This window comes from Scleropages formosus, chromosome 15 (assembly GCF_900964775.1).
Source record: "Scleropages formosus chromosome 15, fSclFor1.1, whole genome shotgun sequence".
In the NCBI taxonomy this organism is placed as follows: Eukaryota; Metazoa; Chordata; class Actinopteri; order Osteoglossiformes; family Osteoglossidae; genus Scleropages; species Scleropages formosus.
Window position 1 is genome coordinate 9,123,068 of NC_041820.1, and position 21,929 is coordinate 9,144,996.

Sequence of the window (21,929 nt, forward strand, 5' to 3'; positions counted from 1 at the left end):
ATCTCTGGGAACTTGACACCTCATTTTCTCATTAAACTTATTAAATTAATACCTAGTTTCCAGCAAGTGCACTCATACTTTTCACTGATACTCTATATTTGGGTTAATGCAAAATAGGGAGAACTGAGAAATGAACTATTACAATGCCTTGGTATCCTGAGCTGTGTGATGTATCTCTTTCCACATACTCAAGTAAAATTAAAAAATTAAAGCTTCACAAATGTTTCACATAAAAATAAGGCTTTTTTTAAAAACATATTTTGAATAAAGTCACACAGTTTGGGCAATTCATTTTAAACTCAGAATCTGTCGACATCAGCAGAGTCAGGCTCTCTGTTTTGATGGGCAAGCAAATAAGGTGCTGAGACAAACGGGTGTCTCTATCAGGCTGATAACGTGAAACATAGAACAGACGTTTCCCTTCTATTTAGGATTACAGCTATTTCAAGGCTGAAGGTCGTATGACGAGCTGGTGACAAAAAAAAAAAAAAAAATTGTGTGGTACACATTTAAAGCTGCTTATCTCCGTTAGTCATAGGGACAGCAATAAATCACAGCTCTGAGAAATATTTGCAGACTTCTGGAAGATGTTGGAGCAACCAGTTAAAAAAGCGTAGCAGCAAGTTGTCAACAAACATTAAAAAAGTCATCAGCTTACTGGATTTCATCGTAACTAAAACCCTGCGTAGCTAACACAACAGATTTAACGAAATAGGTCATGTGGCAGGGTACACTCTGGGTGGGGCACCAATTCATTACACACATACTCATTCTCACACATACACACAGAATGCAAGTTAAAATCATCAATTCACCTGAAAATGTCCTTGAACTGCAAGAGGCAACCCACGCAAAAATGGGGAAAACATGTAAACTTGACACAGACAAAGATTCAAACCAATGTCCAAATGGGTTTTTAGAACTACATTATTTTTACATCATCTCTCTCACACACACACACACACACACACACACACACACACACACACACGGTGAAACCACATGTCCCGAGCGGGGTCGCAGTGAACCGGAGCCTAACTCAGCAACACAGGGCGCAAGGCTGGAGGGGGAGGGGACACACCCAGGACGAGACGTCAGTCCGTCACAAGTTACCCCAAGCAGGACTCGAACCCCAGACCCACCACAGAGCAGGACCCAGTCAAGCCCGCTGCGCCACCGCACCCCCATACTGTATGTATTTCAAGATAATTTTCTTTCAAGTGGTTACAAAAAGAAAATAAAAAAAAAAAAACAAAAAATCTTCAGTGTTCAAAATGCCTTTGCATACAGTAAATCACTTGTAGGAAGCAGTAACTCATAGAAACTGAAAATGTAAATGAAGAATCAAGAGCACAGAATGCATGGCACCGTAGTAACAGTACTTCTGCCATGACTTATCCTGGAGGAGAACTGTACCTAGGGATTCTCTCTGTAAATAAGGCAATTAACTGAACAACAGTATAAAAAGCCACTCAGTGCTAGCCTACTTTCAAACAGATTTCAAAAAATGCAAATATTTTCATACACCTAATTTGTGTTATACTTTTTTTTTCTTAAACGCATCCTAAACGTGCCGTTCACTGCACTCGGTTGTTTATGCGGATAAGAACGGTCGGAAAATCTTGGCTTACTGCAATAATAAACAATGCTAATGTGCAGTAAAGACGAACTTCTTTAATTTTGATTACATAAACAGAAGGAGCAAGTAAATTGTGACGCAAAAAAAGCATTCCATGGAAACACAGTAACGTGGGCTGAAATGCAACACTGGTGCCTAAGCGAAGGGGTAACGCTTTCTCATTTTTAGGGCTGTGGGGAAGATATGCCTTCTTCAATTTACTGGACTTGCAGTGCCCCCATTTCTTAGAAGAACAAGTGAAATGATCAGAAGCATGTAGCATCGAACCCTGGGCTGGGATGAAATTACATGACTGGACAGTGGCAATGAAATTCAGTAAAACCACTTTACTTTGAATAGCTGAACTCCATCAGGGTAAGTATAATAATTAGCAGTTATAAGGGCTACAAAATCACTGGCAAACAGCAGCACTCTTAATTTCATAGTATTGCCAATAAATATCATCAAGAAGCTCTTTAAGTGTATTTAGATTATTCAGAAAAACACACTCTCTGTTACGCCTATTTTGTTTTAAAAATCAAACAAAATACACTGCTCAGCTGCAAGAATGGTGTCATTTAGGGTGGAAAAACAGGGATGTGAGTACTTGTGATCTACTCGTTTTCTTAGAAATCTCATGTTCGCTGTTGTGTCGAGATAGAGGGGGAAACAACATAATAAAGTGTCCTTCTTCAGGCTGTAAAACAGACTAATCAGATCCAGATACATCAAGAAGTTAGCTAATACATACTGAAGCTGTAAAAAAAAAAGAAAAAAGAGCATGTGATGTCTACATATATAGCTAAGGGCAAAAAATATAAAAGTCCTGCAATCTATGAAACACTGTTAAACGTACTTAATCGGTACAAAAAGTCAGGGTCTTGTCATCATTTAAGTGAGCCTTATCACAACTAAACTGGCAGGTAAACCTTTAACTATATCATGGGTGCTTGCACCTTTGAAAATGAAATAATGAGAGCTTTAGACTTACGTGGGGATTTTTTTAATCAGTATTGGCAGCACGGTAGATATTTTAAGCAGCTGAATTAAGATGTTTGAATTTCACAACCATTGTGAACATTCAGAGTCATCACGTAAGAAACCACTGCTCCTTTGCCAATGCTGTGAGGAGTTCAACTTTTTTTTTTTTTTTTTTTTTATTAGAGGGTCACCATGAATATAAATACATGGAAATGGAAAGACCACAACACGCCCCAGAACTCTTGTGATGCTTGCAGTGCATCCCCACCCCCTCGGCCCCACACAAACCACAGGCTGAGTGGTCCCAGTGACTTTGTGTAGCCGCTGTGGTCAGACGCCTGGGTTCAAGCCAGTGTCTAATGCACCTCTGGGGCATCTCCGACCGCAAGACGCCACAATTAAAGGCTGATAGAACAGCCGGCTGAAGAACCGACTCCCACAGGCTGCTCAGAGTTGAAGAACCCAGAGCAGCTTTCACACTCACAGGGGTTAAGACAATTCATCTCAGTCCCATTACACATTAACTGAACCTAAAGACAACTCCTAAATTGTCCCCCTCCCCACAATCCTAGTTAAAAATTTAATGGCGCAAACTTACAGCATATCCTAGCGCAAAGCACTACTACAACTTCGGCCTGCTCCATTCACGTGCCGTTACAAAATCTCTGCAAACAAAACAACTTTATAATTGGACAATATTTTAGTAGCATGCAAAGGATTAGAATTTATTGCGACTGTTGTGGTATTATGACAATCCAACGTGACAAAAAGTTGCATTTCCCTCGAAGGGGATTTTGAATCAAAGCAGCAAAAAATAACATGGAAAAATATTACTGAGCTATGTGAACAATTACAGGGACGGTTTCAAACATATTAAAGGGCTGCAAAATGTAAATCGGCTACAAAACAGCTTCTAAACTCGTCTTTGTTCCTTAATGTACACATTTTAATAATAGACCTGCTAATCAACATGTTTATTCTGTTACGTGTCTGATCCTACAGCTAATTCAGACGGAGTCAACTGTTTTTTTTTATTTACAGTAGAGCTGCCCATGTACAATCCGTTTTTAGAAAAAAGAAAAAATATATGCACAGACACAGAGTCTCCGCAGCGACAGACTGTCAGACCGTTCTCTAAATACTGCATTTAGCGTTATTCCATTGCTCATGTTACACTGAGACAAGAGGCAAAGATCCCAACAACGTTCATCATGACTGATGAAAAGCTAATTTTACTTTTTTTTTTCTTTCAAAACTCGTTCTCCTTTCTTGTCTTAATTCCTGTGTGATCAACAACTTATTGCGGCAGATCATTACACGAGACAGGAAAGTGGACCTAGAGCTTCTGTGCGCGTGGTGGTAATGGCCCGTGCTGATTTACTGTGGCGCACAAAATTACCCTGCCCGAGTCTGAGGTCATTATGTGTCATCATTTAAAACAAAGATTAAATGCTGAAATTTAATTCATGAGCATTTCGTTCCCCTGATTCTTCATCAGATGATTACAAGGAAGGCTGGTGAACACAAATAAAGGGAGATGAAATAATGGCACCGGGTCACGGATGAACTGGAAAAAGATAACGGTTCCACATCTGCAACAACCTTTCAATTAATGCTGTAGCTATATTTTTGAAAATGCTGCACTGGGCCTGCTCTATTTTTATTTTATTTATGTTATGTTTTTGCTCAGTACATGGTACCATGTAAACAACGTGATGAAAATTACACTGCAAGTAACAGTTGTGTATGTCTAAAGACAAAAAAAAAAAAATGCCACAAAATGTTAAGAGGACACAGCTGGTGTACTAAAGCTTGCATGTCTGAGCTCTGCTGCAAGGCGGCCACAAAAAAAAATAAAAAAAATAAATAAATAAATAAATAAAATTTCAGCGGACAGGCAAATCTCACATACCTGAATCAAGCAGGTCGTCTTCATCGATGCTTTTCAGTATTTTTGACTTGTAGTCTCTGAATGACATGTACCTCAGTAGCCTTCCTACTTTTTTCTAAATAAATGAAAAAAAAAAAAAAAAAAGTTTATCATCCTGCAGTGGACAGACAGAGAAGATGGAAAGCACTCTCAAGACTGTAGCAATACAAAAACGTGCTTGAAAGTGCACGCTACATTTCCAAAATGACAAAAACAAAACCGGCATTTTCCCGTTTGTACAACTTTTTATCACTGTGAACAATATATTAATGGCAGCAGACGGTTCACAATGACATACATCAAGGCTGTCAAGTTTAAACCCCAGGATGAGGCACTACAGCAGTAGATGAGATGAGATGCATATCTTCAGATCCAATGGCAACCACTGTACTACCAGCTGCCCAGTATAGTTCACTACACTAGAGTTTTTTCTTTTTTTTTTTTTTAATATTATTATAGCTATATTATAACTATACTACAGGGATAGTAAAATAGCTACACAACTGGTAAAATTTGGAGTCACTTTGGGTATAAAGTGTCAGTGAAGGAACAAAACAATTTACAAGAAATTATTCGCAGTGTGAATATTTTAAGTGCCAAATGTGCTTCACTCTACACAGATACACAAATAAATAATTGAAAAGCAAACAGCATTATGCTTACCTTGTCTTTCCTCATTAGAAAGAGGATGTCCTCTGCCGAAATGACCCGAGCCCCTCGAACAAGCGACACCTCTGCTGCCTGCTGGAGCTGCAACCCATTGAAAAATAGTCCATTTAAATAATCGCTCTCTTAACTGTGCTATTAAATGATCAGTCAGGCAAAGTTTGAGAGCATGTGTTGTTTTTTTTTTTTTTTATTAGTGCTTGGCTGACATTTCTCCCCAAACTGACTTACCATTTTACCCATTTCTATTACTGGTAATTCAAAGCAGTCAAGATTAAGTGCAATGCCGCTCTCAACGGTACTACAGCAGGTCTCGTAACGGGACTGCACCTGGCATCCTTTAGGCTACCAGTTCATGTCCTTTAACCACTATGGCATTTCACAGAAATTTTCATCTCATACTATCAAATTTCTCGCTGCTTTCTTGGCCCGGGTCCCTCAGTAACGTTCATTCTGCCCCAGCTCACAGGCCAGCACAGTGCGTCCTGGATACATTCACTAAAACAACAATGGTTACTATTAACAGTACGGTGGAGGGAAACGTAACATTGCCTTCGTTTTCATCTTGGCTACTGTTTACTTGGCATGAGATGCAGGCCATAAATCACTGCTCTGGACTGGAGACGTTTCCATTGTGATTAATGCAAGGTTATAGAAAACCATTAAGCACTTCTGATAATGTAGTGTGGCAGCAAACGCACAGCTAAACACCATCGTGTGAATGCAATTCCTGCTGCCAGTTTGAGATAAAGTAGTTATGGACTAGAAAGACAAAAAAAATTGATCTGAAAATATCCAACGGCTAAACATACGAATGCTACAACGGAACTGAATAGCAGGAACTCTCACATTAGGCTTTCTGTTGGAGTGCGGAGGATCCTCGCTGGATACTAAGCTGATATATCTCGAAAGCAACCGTTTGCATTCATTAAAAAGAAGCCTTTATTCGTGTTTTGGTTTTACATTACAGAACGAAATGTCAGGGAAACCGGGTGTTGCAATCATATGGAAACAATCTTTATGACCCCCAGTTAGGACATGGAGGAAAAAAAAGGGGGGAAAAAAAAATGAAAAATGAAGTCGAATGAAGAGTTCCCTCTCAGTTAAGCACTGCAATTTTATTTTATTTCCTAAGAGCTGAAACACCTCATTCATCACTGTCACCTTCCTAGCAAAATGATACCTGTCCTCTTGCTAAGCCGCAAATGAAATCAATGCCTGGGAATTAAGGGAGTCCTTTGCTACCAAACACCCACAGCACTGACTTACTGCTTGCTGTCCATAGGATCCCTATTTAACCCTATTTACTGCACGTGGCTAAATAAGTAACAGTTAACACAGGTGAAGACATAAAGGCATATTTTCTCCCCTTCTACATTTCCTGCAAAACATTACATTAGAATGTGCTTTTACGTGCAGGTAATAAAAACAGAGCCATGTATTCAATTTTTTAAAAAAAGGTGTATGATTATGATGCTAACAATATGACTCAATCTGAATGACGGAAAAGACAGGGATGTGGTAAGTAAGAAGTGTGTGTGTGTGTGTGTGTGTGTGTGTGTGTGTGTGTGTGTGTGTGCGTGCGAGAGAGAGAGAGAGAGTGAGCAAAACACTGTGAGAAAGAAAGAGCTGTTGGAGCAAGAGTCAAGGGAGGGGTAGGATAAAGGGAAGCAAAGAAAGTCCAAACAAACCCAACAATTTTATCGCACTAAATAGTTTAAAACAAACAGTATATAAATGGCGCTGCAAAACACCATCTGCTCGATGTGTTACAAGGCCTTATAAAAAAAAGAAAATTAAAATAAATAAACAAATAACTTGACGAGCTTAACAGAGGAACAGTGGTATGAACTGTGAAGCTCTTGTGAAAAAAGACAAACAGGACAAACACATCAGCTGAGCAGCAAACACTGTTGTTCCACCATATTCATAAAGAATAAACAAGCACTGTAACAGTCACAGAAACACGGCCAGCAGCATTACTAAAAAAAAAAAAAAAAAAAAAAAACACACATATTCATCCGTTGCTCCAAACGTACAGGTTATTATTTACAGCAAATCCCATCTTTTAGTCTACATGCTTCATTATTTCATTTTAAATATAAAAATATACTTCAGGGGCACCAGGTGGTGTAGCGGTTAGACACACTGCCTTCCACTTGAAGGACTCAAATTCAAATCCCAGCTGCTGTTGCAGTACTCTTGTACTTACTCTATAATGTTTGAATAAAAATTAAACAGCTGTGAAAATGGGTAAATAATTGTATGAGGATTAGAGAACAAATGTACCATTGTAAATATTCTAAATAATAATTTAAAAATAATAAAAAAAAAAAAAAAAACACCACCATCCTCAGCTGATCTGTTTATTTGTTCAGGTTGCTCTGTAAAAATGGACAAAATGTACTATTAACTACTCTTATTATTAAAAAGATTAAATTGCTCCATGGGGCATTTTTTCCCTATATGACAACAGAGCAGCAGAACTCTACAGGTTGGATGAATCAATCCCAAAAGCTCTTAAAACAATGTCTCTCCCCATCAGAGTGCTTTTCAGAACTCATACCCAGTGTCCTTGGAAACATGGATAACAGCGATGAGGATGACAACTGCGAACGTACACAACATGTATGTGTTCTGCATTCAATTGGACTCACCGGTATTCTTGGGTGAAATGAGGGTAAATGTGTGTAAAACTTTTTGCTGTTTGTTTTTGCCCCACATGGCGTGGACACCCTCGCAGGGTACCGTGTTATCACCGTGGGCCGTTTCCAGTAGTCGGAGTCTGCTGACTGTTTTCTTCTGGACGAAGGTCTGTTTTACAATTTCTGAAATGCTTCAGCTATCAAGCGTCAGAATATTTAAAAATTCTGTGGTGTGTTTTTCATTTTGATGTTGGAGTTGATGGTTTCGGTGCCCAACAACAGACTGTAACAATGAGCGTAGACAGCGGGAAGGCGCCGCTGCTACTCAAGACACACGGAATCTCTCTCTCTCTCTCACACACACACACACACACACACACACACACACGCACAGAAACACAGAAATACAGACACATGCACGCATGCACAGTCACGCACAAACACAGAGCGATCCATGCAGGCTCACACAGTCACGTACACAGGCACACACGTACGCACGTGGGACTGCAGGTAACGCAGCGGTTAGAGCTGCTCTCCGTTCCCACCGAATCCGGCCTCCTGCTGCAGCACCCAATCGAGTTAAACTGCTCCAAAAAATTACCTGGCTGCATAAATGGGCGAATCACTAAGCAGCTTAACACTAAGCAGAGCACAGACTCATAATGGCACTGGGTTTATTACCTATAACACAGTATCCGTGTACTGCATAGGCAAACAGCTGCAGCTTCAAAATTAATTTTAAAACAAGAAACCGCTCCTACTCTCCCAAAAAAAAAATTCGAAAATTATAAAACTTTATTTTACTTGCTTCTACAAAGAGAAGGGTACTTTGCACTTGCAGCACACAGGCTACTGATATGTCACACAACACAAAATGCACAACACTTTCCCTTCCCTTCCTAAACACATAAACACTTCTCAAAAGTTGATTACTAAAAAAATATTACAGAAATGTTTTAAAAACTGGAAACCGAAAGCATCTGGATATTTGCGCATGTACCGTGTTGACTTCAGATAATGTGGGGTGTCTGGCCAAATGTTTCCAAGAACCATCAGTGTGAAATGGGTCACAGTCTAAAATTACGATTGAAAACAAGTTTACGCGGCAAATACGCAGACGGTCATATCGAGCAGCTTCGCTGTGAGATACCGAAAAAGGAAACAGTTCGGCACGAGTGTTAACGCAGGGCGGGGGGGTCTCCGCCTTTTAAGTCACTTTCAACACGACCCACTCGATCCAGTATCGATGCACAGGAGTAGAATAACAGGTGTCTGGTGATGATTGACGTTTACCACCCTACTAGCCTAGCACAACACTTTTTTTTCATTAAGTATTTTGTTAAAGTGTACATTTTTCTAGGAGCAGGGAGTCTAATGAGCTGGATCATGTCACGACACTGAAGTGGAAAAGAAGAAATATTCAGGCTGCAGCAAAGCGAAATGGAAAAATAAACTGAATGGTGGAACATACATTTTTTACTTTTTTTGCCGCTTTAACTTTTTCAAATTAATTCCCGTCATTTTGCTGTACTTGGGAAGGCAGGACATATTCCAGCTGCAATTTCTTCTCAGATACAGTTTACTTTTGGAGGAGGGAAAATAAAGGTTATTTAACAATTGGGTCCATATTTACGAGACATGAGAGAAATGCTGATATTTCTGAAATTAAAACGAGTGACACACACCTTTCTTTTCTCAGGCAGCTGGATTAGTTAACTGGTACCGCAGAAAATGCATGCAATAATTTCTTGATTATGAAACAATAATGTGACTCTTGTTGAGTCATCTTTTATTATAAAGTTGCTCCTAAAATATGTGCTCTAGTCCTGCCAGCAAAATCAAGTGTCTTCACTACAAGTCAAAGGTTGAATGAATTTACATTTACTGCATTTCACACGTATTCATTCAGCAGATGCTTTTTCTCCAAAGCGACATACATCTCATAGAAATTTACAGGTTCAACGAGCGGTTACACAATTTACCAAAAAAAGTTATCATTATTATTATAGATGGCCACCTTTCATTACCACTCTGAGTAACAAACAGTGATGTACATCCCCAAAACCAACTAATTAGGCAACAAATTATCACCATGGGATGCAAAACATGAACAGTATAACCATAATCTGGTCAGAAGCATGCATTTTCATTCTATCTCAAAATTAAAGGAAAAATTCGAGAGGGAGCACAAAAGACAAGAGACTTTGCAGCACCCAGTTCCATCAGAGGCCTGCTGAAACAGAAAAGGCCCAACGCTAACACGTTAAAATAGAAGAAGAAAAAAAAAAAAACCGCAATGATTGTTATACTAACTGGAACTCCAAACCACTCGCAAAGACTAAATATTTGCTCCATGTTTGAGCTTCTAATGATGCTGTTTGTCGAAGAGCCTTATCAATGTTTTCCGAAACTTCGAGTCCACGATAGCTCTGCAGGGTCGCAAACAAAACATTCACTTCCCGCTCGTTCTGGCATCAATAAAACACAAGAGAAATGAAAGGCCCGTGCAGGGAGATGTTCTGTACCAGGACACAGAGACAAAGCTGCACAAGTGGTTCCGTAATTCGTAACGTTGCGAATAAATTTCCACGGGTAACGTTAACCTGTAAAGCGAAACATGCAAACTCCTCACACGCTGTGCCAGATTCGAACTCGCATCCAAACTCACAGCTCAGGGGCTGCGAAGCATCAGCACTACATGCTGCTTTACCACTTTTGTGACTTAAAAATGTAAAAACCATTCATGTAACTGCACAGGCCGAAAAGAGAGCAGTACGTAACCTCAAGTACGATGCCTGCGTGAAGATTAGATGTCTTCTTTAAACAAGGTACTTCCAAAGTTCAATAGCTCACATAACTTATCTTAAGAGAGAAAAACCATGTTGGACTCAAAGGTATTATTTTAAATCCTTTATAATAAAAAAAAAAAAAAAAACTGCTCAAGACTTATGGTCTACGGTAACACTGGAAGGTCCTTGCAATATAGGGAGGTATTAAAAAGCTTCTACTCATGGCATAAGAACAGCACTGAAGTGGGAGTAATATGTTCTTTGGAAAGGGCTGAATCTGTCTGAAAGCACTGAGCTTTTATATTAAGGCTAATTGAATAAATCATCTAGGTGCTCCTTCTCAAAACATCGCAGTCAGATTAAATCACCTTCAGGACGACCTTTTGAAACATCTTAGTAGGGCTGTCGGTTGCGAGGTGACAGCATAATTGCATCCATACATCCACTTCTCGGCGCGCTCCAGTTCGAACGCTCGCCTACCGCTCACGCTCTTCGCTCATCGAGCTGCGACCGGGACTTCGCGCTGAAGACAGGTCTGATTCCAAGCGCTGCCAACCAGACCAACCACAGCTTCAGAAGATGAATGGACTCTTATAACTAGAAAACGGTAAAGGGTACGACTTTTTCCCTCCGTATTAAAAAATGAATCCGAATTAAACATAGCTAAAACACCACAGGCCAGGGTTACAACCACCCACCGAGGTGCATGAGCTCATTTAATAATGACGATGCTGCAATTATTTTTTTACAAACATATTTACATACATTTCTTTAACTGATGCTTTTCTCCAGAATAACATGCTATGTTAAGCTATATTCAATGGTTTGTATTTATACAGCTGGTCAATTTTTAGTGTATCAGTTCAGAGTACCTTTGCCCTTTTATTAAGCGTCCTACAGCAGGAGGTGGGATTCAAACCTGGATCCTTCAAGTCTACAGGCAGTGGCTTTAACCACCACACCAACTAATGAGTTAAAAAAGCAGTATTTCAGGCATATTTTACCATAAACAGGCTATTCTTAAAAGCCCCCCTTCCCCCCCTTTACACTGGCATAAATCTTAAGGTTTAGAGAGAAAAATATTCAGGTACTAAGGTAAACACACTTCCAATAAGGCCACAAGGAAGGACACATACAATTTTACCACCTTGGGATATAATGATGTCAGTTCTTACCTTTCTTTATTTGGCCAACTCCTCTGTCCAAGGTAAATTACAGTGTTCTGTTATCTACTTATAACGATTTTCCTATAAATTCAGCAAGACAATATGGCCATAGTATTCAACCTTAATCAACCTTGAACCTGGGAGTTTAGGATCACAAAGCCGTGACCCTCATCATTGCACTACCTGTCTTCACTGCCATAGACTCCTTTCTTCTGCATCCTTGACCCCAAAGACCAAAAAAAAAAAAAAAACACAATTACCCGATTCTGACATCATTCATAAATGAATGGAGGGAAAGAAAGCAGGGTTAAGCATATTTATATTAGCACATTTGTTTTGACTGCACCTGGCCTAATATAACAAAATGTTAAAAGACTGCCAAGAGGAAATAAAAGAAGCCAGACAAATAAAATGGTGAGGAACCATTAATTTAACTTTACACAATAGGCTGCTTCTAAACCTTATCTGTATTCGCTGTCAAGTCACAAGTATAATAAGTATAAGAGACGCGACTACAAATGACAGGCGACCAGCGAGGTCTCTTTGTTTACCAATTAAGCTGTGGTTCGACTATAGATGGCTGTATGGGAACTTGTAATCGCGGCAGAAACAGCCCTCATGGGTTTGATTAAAAAAGGAAGAAAACTGCCTTAAAATAAACTGCAAACGTCAGCAAAGGGGCCATTCGTGCACCTGGCATTTTGAGAGCAGCCGAATGAACTCGGTGAGGTAAACCCAGCGGTTTACTCACACATGTCAAGGTAACTTTTTTTTTGTTCCGTCGTGTTTGGGTTTCTAAGTGGAGCAGACATCTACAACCAGGCCATACCGGCAGTCAATCAAATTAACATCCGCAACCAACGCCGGTATTCCAGGAGCGTCAGTCCGCTGTGTAACCTGGGTTGCTTGAAAAGGTCAATTTTTATTGATTTGTAGAAGCATAATAAATCAAACTACACCTTAGTGACTTTAATATACTGCACAGTGACCATTTAATGGCTGCGGCCTGTGCACCGAAATGAAGCATTAGATGTCAGCAAAAGAACAATAGAGCGAGACTGTTTTACAAAGCGAACCACCAACTACACTAACATAGAGCTTTCTTAAAATACAGCATTTCTGCCAGTTTACATTTAAAACAATTAAGCATAATAGTGCTGAGAAGCACGGAGAGATGCAACAGAAATCAAGTGAGCATGGAGTACAATGTCTCCTTTTACACATATGGACATTCACATGGTTTACACATCGGCAGCGGAGTATTTTTACTCCAGCTGTGTGGGATTTGTATTAATCATTCTTACCTGGATGAAATTATCAGGAGTTTAAGCACAGGTGAGCACAAACATGACTCGTGAACATCAACCAAGAGTAAAGTAGATACCAGTGTTTATGTGCATTTAGAAAAAGAAAAATGTCTATTTAGCTGAAACCTTTCTGCATGCTGATGTACAATGTTAGGTTTGTACAGTAATTAACTGACAGTTTTTCTGTTTATACATGAGGGAATACATACCGTGTTAATTGAGGGTTAGGTAACTTGGTGATGGGCACTACAGGAGTAGCTTCATGACAAGTTAAATAATATAGTATATAATAAACAATAATACATTTAAATGTAAATAAAGTTCCCCAAAAAATTTTTTATTATTTCTATTATGCCCAGTACTACTTCCTGGTGGACAGAAACTTCTCGGCGAAGAAAGAAAGGAAACACGCAGCTCATCCACAAGACGCGAGATTGTGAAAATGCCAGTATACGAGACGGGTGACATCGTGAACATTTCGCACATCTTCCCTAAGTACCATAGTACCCGGTCATAACCATCCACACGCTTCTTAAAACCCGGTTAATCATCCGACTAAGAGGGCAATACCTACAGGACCCATTGAAACACCGATATAGGACCCGCAGACCTCTGCAGTTCCAGCTCAGGGATCAGCCCTTCTGTCACGGACTGAACTCCCACAATGCACCTGCAGCCAGAACGTGCGTCACGGCGCTTACTCCGACACCGCCGGAGGAGGGACCCGACTGAACACTAGGTGTCAGTGTAAGAATCCCAGTGAAGGGCCCCCGCCCCTCCTTCCAGCCTCAACACTAAAGACACGATGGTTCTGGAGGTAAAGAACTGATGTGAGGAAGCATGGTAATCCAGCCCATTATCGGGGAAATTAATAAGCAGTGCCAGTCAGGAGGGATAAAGTCAGTAACCGAACGCTGACACGGGCCCGCAATTTCGGTAATTGTGTAACGGACTAAATAATCCTTTTTCTCCCAAATTCAGCAATTGCAGCCAGTGAGCTGTCAGGGACGTATAAAGCCTTCATTGTCTGTAGCGGCGCGGTGCGTCTCGCTTGTACACAGACAGTACTGTTGGCACAAGTCTCAGACTAATATCTCCCCCTAATTCTCTGCGCAGCCGTCCATTATCATCGCCCAGACTGTCAGGCTGACGAAAGGCTCTCCGACGGTTTCGGGCGCTTGAGGGAAGGTACTTAAGCCCGATTGTTCTATTACTCCAAATATCCAGCTGCAGCTGCCTAAATGGACACAAATAAATAAATAACTTGGATGAAATCCATAAGGTGATAAGTGTGCACTGGATTAGAAAGAAGTCGAGAAATAACACTTAATTTATAAGGCACTGCCAGTATCGAATATGTATTAATTTTTGTTGTGTGCATTCCTCAAAAATATCTTGCTTTCTAATGAACTCAGAAAAATGATTGTTGCATTTCAACTTAATTGCCAATCAGAACTTCTTCTAAGGCGATAGTCATAAATATAAAACATCTGTATTATAAATAACAGTCTATCAACAAGCTCAATTGCACGGGTATGGAGTAAGAGGTACGAAACCTGGTACACGGGACAACGTGCAGATAACACTTGGGACGCTCTCTGTGCAATCTAATCAGAGCAGAATGAATTTCAATAAAATAATACGGAATTTCTTTCTCAGAGTTGGTTCGTGAAACTGTCTCCACTGCTGGCGGTATTTTACTCTATGTAACACCACAGAGTAATAACAACTCTGTTGGGCTCATAAGACATTGTGTGTGGACACTTCTGAGTCACTGCTGATGAGACAAGACTGATGATGATGCAGTCGTAGCCAGGGAAGCCGTCCATCCTTACTAACATTCTAGAACTTTGTACTTTCTCCACTACACAGCAAGCATTTCATTTAGGACACCTTGGAAAGTAGATGACAAAAATAAAACAGTAACTCTTCATGTGCCGTCCAAGTATACGCTACACAATCTGTGTAAAAACAGCTGGGGGGACAAATGGTAGCGTAGCGGTTAGAGCAACTACCTTTGGACCCAAAGGTTGCAGGTTTGAGTCCCACCTCTGGCTGTAGTACCCTCAATTGCTCCAGTGAAATCACTCAGCTGTATGAACAGGTAAAGAATTGTAAATAGATTGACACTGTACTTCATTTTGGAGAAAAGTGTCAGCTAAATGAATAAATGTAAAAATTAAAACAAATAGTACTGCTAACTACTAATCTTACTACTTGTGCAGCAGGCGGCATATCGATTAAGGCCATCGCCTTGCAACTTCGAAGTCACGGTTCGAATGTCAGCTGTAGAACATTGAGGTGTAAATAATTGTGAAAGTGACCATCTAACACTAAGTCACGTTGGACAAAGCTGTTACCTAAATAAAGATTAGTAATAATAATAATAATAAAAAATTAGTAGGGCCACTAACAGCTGGTGCCTGAAGCCCTGCTGCACTTTGCAAACAGCTACATCCCCACCCCTGGAACGGTGCGTTCGATAATCCCCGCGGGCTCTTCCCCGAACCTCCCGGTAAGCTGCCCCGTCCGCGGCGAGACGGGAAAGGGAGTGCGCGAACCGGCCGAGAAGAAACAGAACGGCGCTTGTTCAAACACGGCCAAATGAGGAGCGCGGCGGGAGGCTGCGTTAAGGCCGCCTTGCTCAGGAAACCGACGACGGGCTTTAAACATCCTCCAGTGGCCCTTGGAGATAAAATAACACGGCCTGGACGGAGCTGCACTCAAACTGCGAGTTGGGCAACTCCTCTCCGAGTCGGGGGGGAAGAAAAGCATGAACTCGGGAGCTCTGAGCGCGTCGCACAGCATCAGCGGTAAATCTGAAACACAACACCGCCGCTCGCGGCACCGGCCTCAGCCGTTACTCCGCAGGGCCGCCCTCGTTCACCACCTAATGCACTCTGCATGGCGTTTCGCTTGGTGTCCATGGTGTCCACTCCTCGTTATGCTTCTTCACTCATTTCACCTTTTTTTCTTTTTCCAAAAACATTTTTACCCCCCACTGGGATTTTGAATATGCTGGCAGAATAAGGCAGCTCAGCTCAGCCATTAAACATGAATTAAACAGAGCTCTTTAAGGATTAATAACTGCACCCATCATAGTATTAAAATATTTTATGGGAAAATGCTGTGTAGTGGGTGGCACAGTGGTGCAGCGGGTCGCGCTGGTGATTCGCAACTCTTGGGCTCTGGGTTCAGACGCTGGTTTAAATCCAGTAGGAGTCTGTGGAGTTTTCACACCCCCCATGTTCAGGTGGGTTTCCTCACACAGTCACAAGACAGGTGTTTCGGGAGAACTGGCGACTCCGAATTGCCCTCGCTGTGAGTAAGTCAATGAGTGCGTAAGACAGCCCTGTGATGGACTGGCATGCCATCCAGGGTGGACCAAATGCATCCAGGATAGGCTCCAAGCCACCACCACCCTGCAGTGCAGAGCTTCCGCAACAGTACCTCAGTTTAGCGGTTATCAAAACATGACAAGCCAAACACTCCACAACTGTACTGGAAGAAGGAAAGTGAGGATGGAAACTGTCGTTAAAGTAACACAAACATCCAAACTCTGCACATGGTGTGTGTGTGTGTGTGAGAGAGAGAGACAGACAGAGAGAGATTGCATTTGTGTTTGAACGGCTCTGCCTCAAGCCAGCTATGACCCGTGTTGCACTCACGCCGGCGGGACGCGTAGATAAGGTTGAGAGCCATCTGGGAAGAATTTCTCGTGTAATTCGGTTTATTAGCGCTGCGGTCTTGGCCTAAGCAGCGTGCGCACAATTACGGCCGCTCGGCACAGCTACACCTGGCCACGGCTAAGAATAATAAACTTAAGGGAGAGGAAACAAGGAATTAATCTAAGGGTATCGCTGTGGAGCTCTGTGTAGTACTTACTGGACAGAAATGCTGCGGAGCTGCTTAGATCAGGGATTAAATATGTATTAGAAACGGATCGTAGGAAAAGTTCATGTGCTCGTAATAACTATAAATGAAGTACATCTTAGAAAAAAGTTCAACGAGGACATCCGTAGCTGAAGATCGAGAGGGGAAGGACTCGGAAAACAATCATCCCCAGTTTATAATGCATGTGTTTTTAAATACCCAGGTACATCTGGTTCGTACACTTTGAATGCATGCCCATCCTTTGACCCCTCGTCCAGACTGGATTTCTGAAAAACATTAAATGAATCTTTCTTTAGACTGTATACATTACGGTCTTGCATAGATGATGTCTCCTTGAACATAAAATTGTATATTAAAGATCTTTGCCTTGAAGAATGTCTTTTGTCCTTCAGTAAACTAAAAAAAAAAATAAGCTTGTGGTTTTTCTTAATTTACTTCAAAATAATGGCATCAGCGTTTAGCAGTCGACATTGCCTGTGGCGACTTACAGTGGTAGATAAGTAAGCTTACACTGATTTACTCATTTATACAGCAGGGTATTCTTACTGTATCAATTCAGGGTAAGTACCCCGATCAAAGCCACTACAGTAGGAGTGGGATTTGAAATGGGAACCTTTGGATTGTGTAAGACAGGGTAAAGTCAGGACGGAATGCAATTCCATCACAGGGCAATCGCAAACCCTTATTCACTCACACATAAATTAAATAGTTATAAATCATTCAGGGAAAAGTGCAAAAATCGCATCGGTCTGTCCTGCCTTCATTGTTTGGCAAATGTAACCCGTAATGATTTTCCTCCCACTTTTTATAATAAACAGTGCTTACCCACACAGCAACTGTGTCGGAAGTAACGCTGCTATAAATCTGTCTGAAGCTGACCACTTCTGTCAGAATATACGGTATGACCAGATGACAGTTAACATTAATACATGAAGCGAACAAGGGTATGCAGTCCACTTCCTTGTGCAATACGGTACAGCGGGTTCCTTTGGCCTGCGAAGCAGCTGTGAAAGATTTCAATATTGGGAAACAGATGGAGCTCAAGGAAAAGGACCTCCGGCAGGGTCCTCTTCATCTAAGAACACCGTCGTTCCAGTCGGGATTCGGTGCGCCTTTGCCTGCCTGCAAGCATGAGTATGCATATCACATCAATAAATACTGACAATTACTGGAATGATTAATTGTCCTTCTCCTCTAAGTAGTGCACCCAGAAAAACTGCTCTGTCGGCAAATAAACTGCACAAAGCGAGACCCTGTTTTTAATGGCACTAAAAAGCAATGTGTTTTGCTCGCGGCCTTTACGAGGTTGTCCGACAAGATGTGGCTGTCCCAAATGTACTTTCCCTCCCAAAATAAGTAGTACGAGCAGGGCGACGAGAAATGCTGACATTTAGTCTGTGTCATGTTGCCGCGTGTATCTCGAACCGTACGTAAAACTTTGCTCGTGACTCGAGGGTGAGCCGTGAAGCATTTTACCCAGGCGGCAGCCAACAGGAGCTCCCACCGTCCAAGGCGTCGCAAGTCCGTCGGCCAGGGGATCTTAATCCGGGCTCCATGCAACGCAGGCTTACTTTAAAAATAACACTGTCCACCTAAAAGTTAAATATATGTTTCTGGACCATTACTTTCTATTACAATTCTATCAGTGTTCTGTGCAATAAACAGCAGAGTATCTAAAAAAAAATAAAAAATTATTTATGGACATTTTTCAAGGAGGGCTCCTTAGCTTTCAGCACATTCTTTACGGGGTCTACAAAAGGTTAAGAACATCTGCTGTAGAGTAAACGAAACGAAACAGTGCTCTTTTTATCACAAGTCCCATTTCCAGAATAACAACCATGTTCGAGAAAATATGTAAACAGATGAAGAGCAAAACATTAAGTAAAGGTGATCTTACATGTCTTTCCTTCAGCTCACAAAGTCTACTTGATTTAAGAGGTCTCGCTTCCACATGTCAGAGGTCAAAATGATAAATGGAAGGAGACCATTTTCCTTCCTTAGAGGGAGGGCGAATGTCTCACTGCAGGGGTCAAAGGTTAAACTAGCAACACGTGTCAAGTGTCTACCACTTGACCCCTGGCAGATAACTCTCCCTGAACTAGGAGAAAACACTTGAAGGGTTAAGGAGGTCCGATGTGCTAACTACTTTGGACGCTCACGTTTCCATCGGCTGCATTTGGCTCGTTTTAATATTTAAAGTGATCCTTTAACGACAAATTGTTTCGGAAACTGTTGAAATTGTTAAACAAAAAAATTCAAATACATTTTACAAGGATTTTGTTCTTAAATGCTCCCCAAAAACATTTGTTTTAACAGAACTGGTGTTACTGTATAGCTCATAAACCATTAAATGCTTATTATACATACCAACACTTTGACATTTATTAGAGTAAAAACATGACTCAGAGGATCCAACTGTATAAACGGTGTGAAACATATGTATTTTTGTGGCACATTACACTGAGAAAAAAATATATGAGGTGTATAAGAGACTGACATTCACTAATTAATTAGTTTGTATATTAAATAATGAGGCGACGCATAATTAGAAAACTCAAAAGAAAAGACAGTACTGGAGCACTGTGTGACCATGTTTGCTTTCCAGTCCTCCCAGCAACAGAATCCCATCTTCACTGCACTAGAGCTCATTTGAGACCTGCTTGCTTTTTCTCACATTTAGAACCCGGGTGATGACATGCGGTCACAGAAGTACAGCATTAACATGACAAGCATTAATTTAGAGTAAAGCCTCCAAAAACAAAATCAGGGTAGTGCAAGAAAAGGTTTGTAACAATCACATGTGTAGGCCGTTAAAGAAACGGGTGGGTGTGATTGTGTGTGTGTGTGTGTGTGTGTGCGCGTGCACACCAGAAAACTGTACCAAGTTGACGAGCTGCGTGTGTACGATGTCTTCCACTAAAGCCGCCGTCTCATACAGTGGTCTGCGGACATCTCCCAGAGCAAACCTAAGGATGGGGAAAGGACATTTTAATGCAGAACAAAGGACAGTCATTTTTCAGTTTGTTATTGAATAAATAACAAGAGATTGTGGAAAAATCTATATTTCATATGCTTTTGTAAAATAAGAATGAGCAATGTCATTATTGCATATTACGATTAAAAAAAAATCACAGCACACAAATTCATAGTAAATTTGGTAGGAAAATTGGACAGGATAATGTACTTGAATCAGGACATCAAAAAGTACTCTTATTTGGTAACATTTTAACCTCTAACTTTATTATATACATATAAGCTCCTGCTTTATATGCTGTACTGTCTTACAAGTCCTGAATGTGCGGAATATCGTGTCGCAAGGTGCCTGCAGGTAGCAAAGTGGTTAAGAGCCGCTGGCGTCATTAAAGTACCTTAACACTGTAAATGCCGCCTAAACAAGTGAAAATAAATATCATTCCATACATTGGTAAGGAAGTCCTACCATATTTTAGAGGACATTGGAGATAAAAACCTGCTCCAAACATGAACTTCTACAAATTCCAACACAACAGGAACGTGAATGGTTCTCTGTCATTTTGGAACACGGGAATATCATGAGAAAACGGGGTTTGCATCACAGGACAACCAAGAGACAAAATTCAAGACTCGATATTCCTTGGCCATCCCGTGATCACGCAGAGCATTAGTCAAAGCTGACAACTCCCTTGAAACGACTGCCCGTGCCCTTATAGATCCACCATGTTTAACAGCTGGATGTGTCCCATTCAGCAGCTGCCCTTCTCCTGCCACAAATCTATCCAGATGTTGGAAAAGGCTACAAGACGACTCGGACTGAGATACTTTTTTCTAATGCTCATTCCTTCGGGCTGACTGCTTTGTGCACAGGTCCTGAACACAAGTAGTCCTGAACCATAAATACCATTAATGTGACTTTTTCTTCTGAAACTGGGACACTGAGGTGTTGATTCAATTTTCCAGATGGTCCTTCTGTGGTTTTCCCAACAATCCCTTTTAAGTGTCCTATCCCTGTCAGTGAGCGTCAAACTGCCACCACTGTTCCTCATTTCACATAAAGGCTTTCTGTCTACAGCCCTCGGAATACGCACTCATGACACTGTCGACACTGTTCCCTTGTCACATAAAAAGTACAGTTATTTAATGACTGTTGCACCAGGAATTCATCGACTATTTTGTCGTTTATTCCTCCCAGACTCTTCTAGCTGTTTCACGGTACTCTAAAATCAAAAACAATGAACTCCTCCTGTTCCTCAGAACTGCTGAATCCCTTCCAGAATTCAAAAAGGATCTCAAAATCCACCTGTTTCTGAGCCATTTCTCTCTGCGGCTGCCGATAGTTTTAAAAAGCAAATCCATCACCAGTGGTTGCGTTTATCGACTTGTAAGTCACTTCTAGAGGCCGCTACTTGGAATAAGTGCATTTCACTCAAGCTACATTTTAATAATTTCACGTTTGTATGGTAAACTTAAATATGTCATTTGTCAGAGCTTATAGCCATCGCTTCGCCAACAGGTATTCAAGGTGACATCACTACCCTGTGTAACTAATGCTGTAACAGTGACTGATTTCAGCAGGTCGAGTGTCTCCAATATTTTGTTTACTCTCAGTATATACTTACTCATCAGACATTCATTCTCACACTTTTTTTTTTTCCAAATCAACTGTTCCCACAGTTCCAGTGCCAAGCCTTCCCAGTGTGAGGGTTTGTTATTGGTATGGTGGTTTCAGCCAATAGAAAGTAAAACCACAGCAAGGCCACAGACGTCTCCCCTTCCCCTTCACAAAGAGGATGAGACTATCAAGACGAAACAATAATCAGCGTGATTCCCAGTCACACCATCCTCGCATTGTGTCTAAAAAAGCCAGTCTATTCCATCTTATTCTTTGTCGCGACAGTTCTTAAGTTTTTAACCGCTTTATTGGATCATGTGCAGTACTGAAGTACAAACATGTTGT

The 21,929-nt window shown here is 41.0% G+C and overlaps 1 protein-coding gene across 7 annotated transcripts in view; it reads right to left on the minus strand.

Moving 5' to 3' along the window:
- The window catches only part of supt3h (SPT3 homolog, SAGA and STAGA complex component), an 86,777-nt gene that overhangs the window by 20,391 nt on the left and 44,457 nt on the right, over positions 1-21,929 (minus strand). For all 7 annotated transcript variants that reach the window (XM_029258363.1, XM_029258362.1, XM_029258360.1 and 4 more), the window contains 3 exons: positions 19,878-19,962; positions 5,193-5,279; positions 4,512-4,605 (listed from right to left, as the gene is read on the minus strand). In XM_029258363.1, coding sequence (XP_029114196.1) covers positions 4,512-4,605; positions 5,193-5,279; positions 19,878-19,962 — 266 coding nt within the window. The remainder of the gene's footprint in view (positions 1-4,511; positions 4,606-5,192; positions 5,280-19,877; positions 19,963-21,929) is intronic.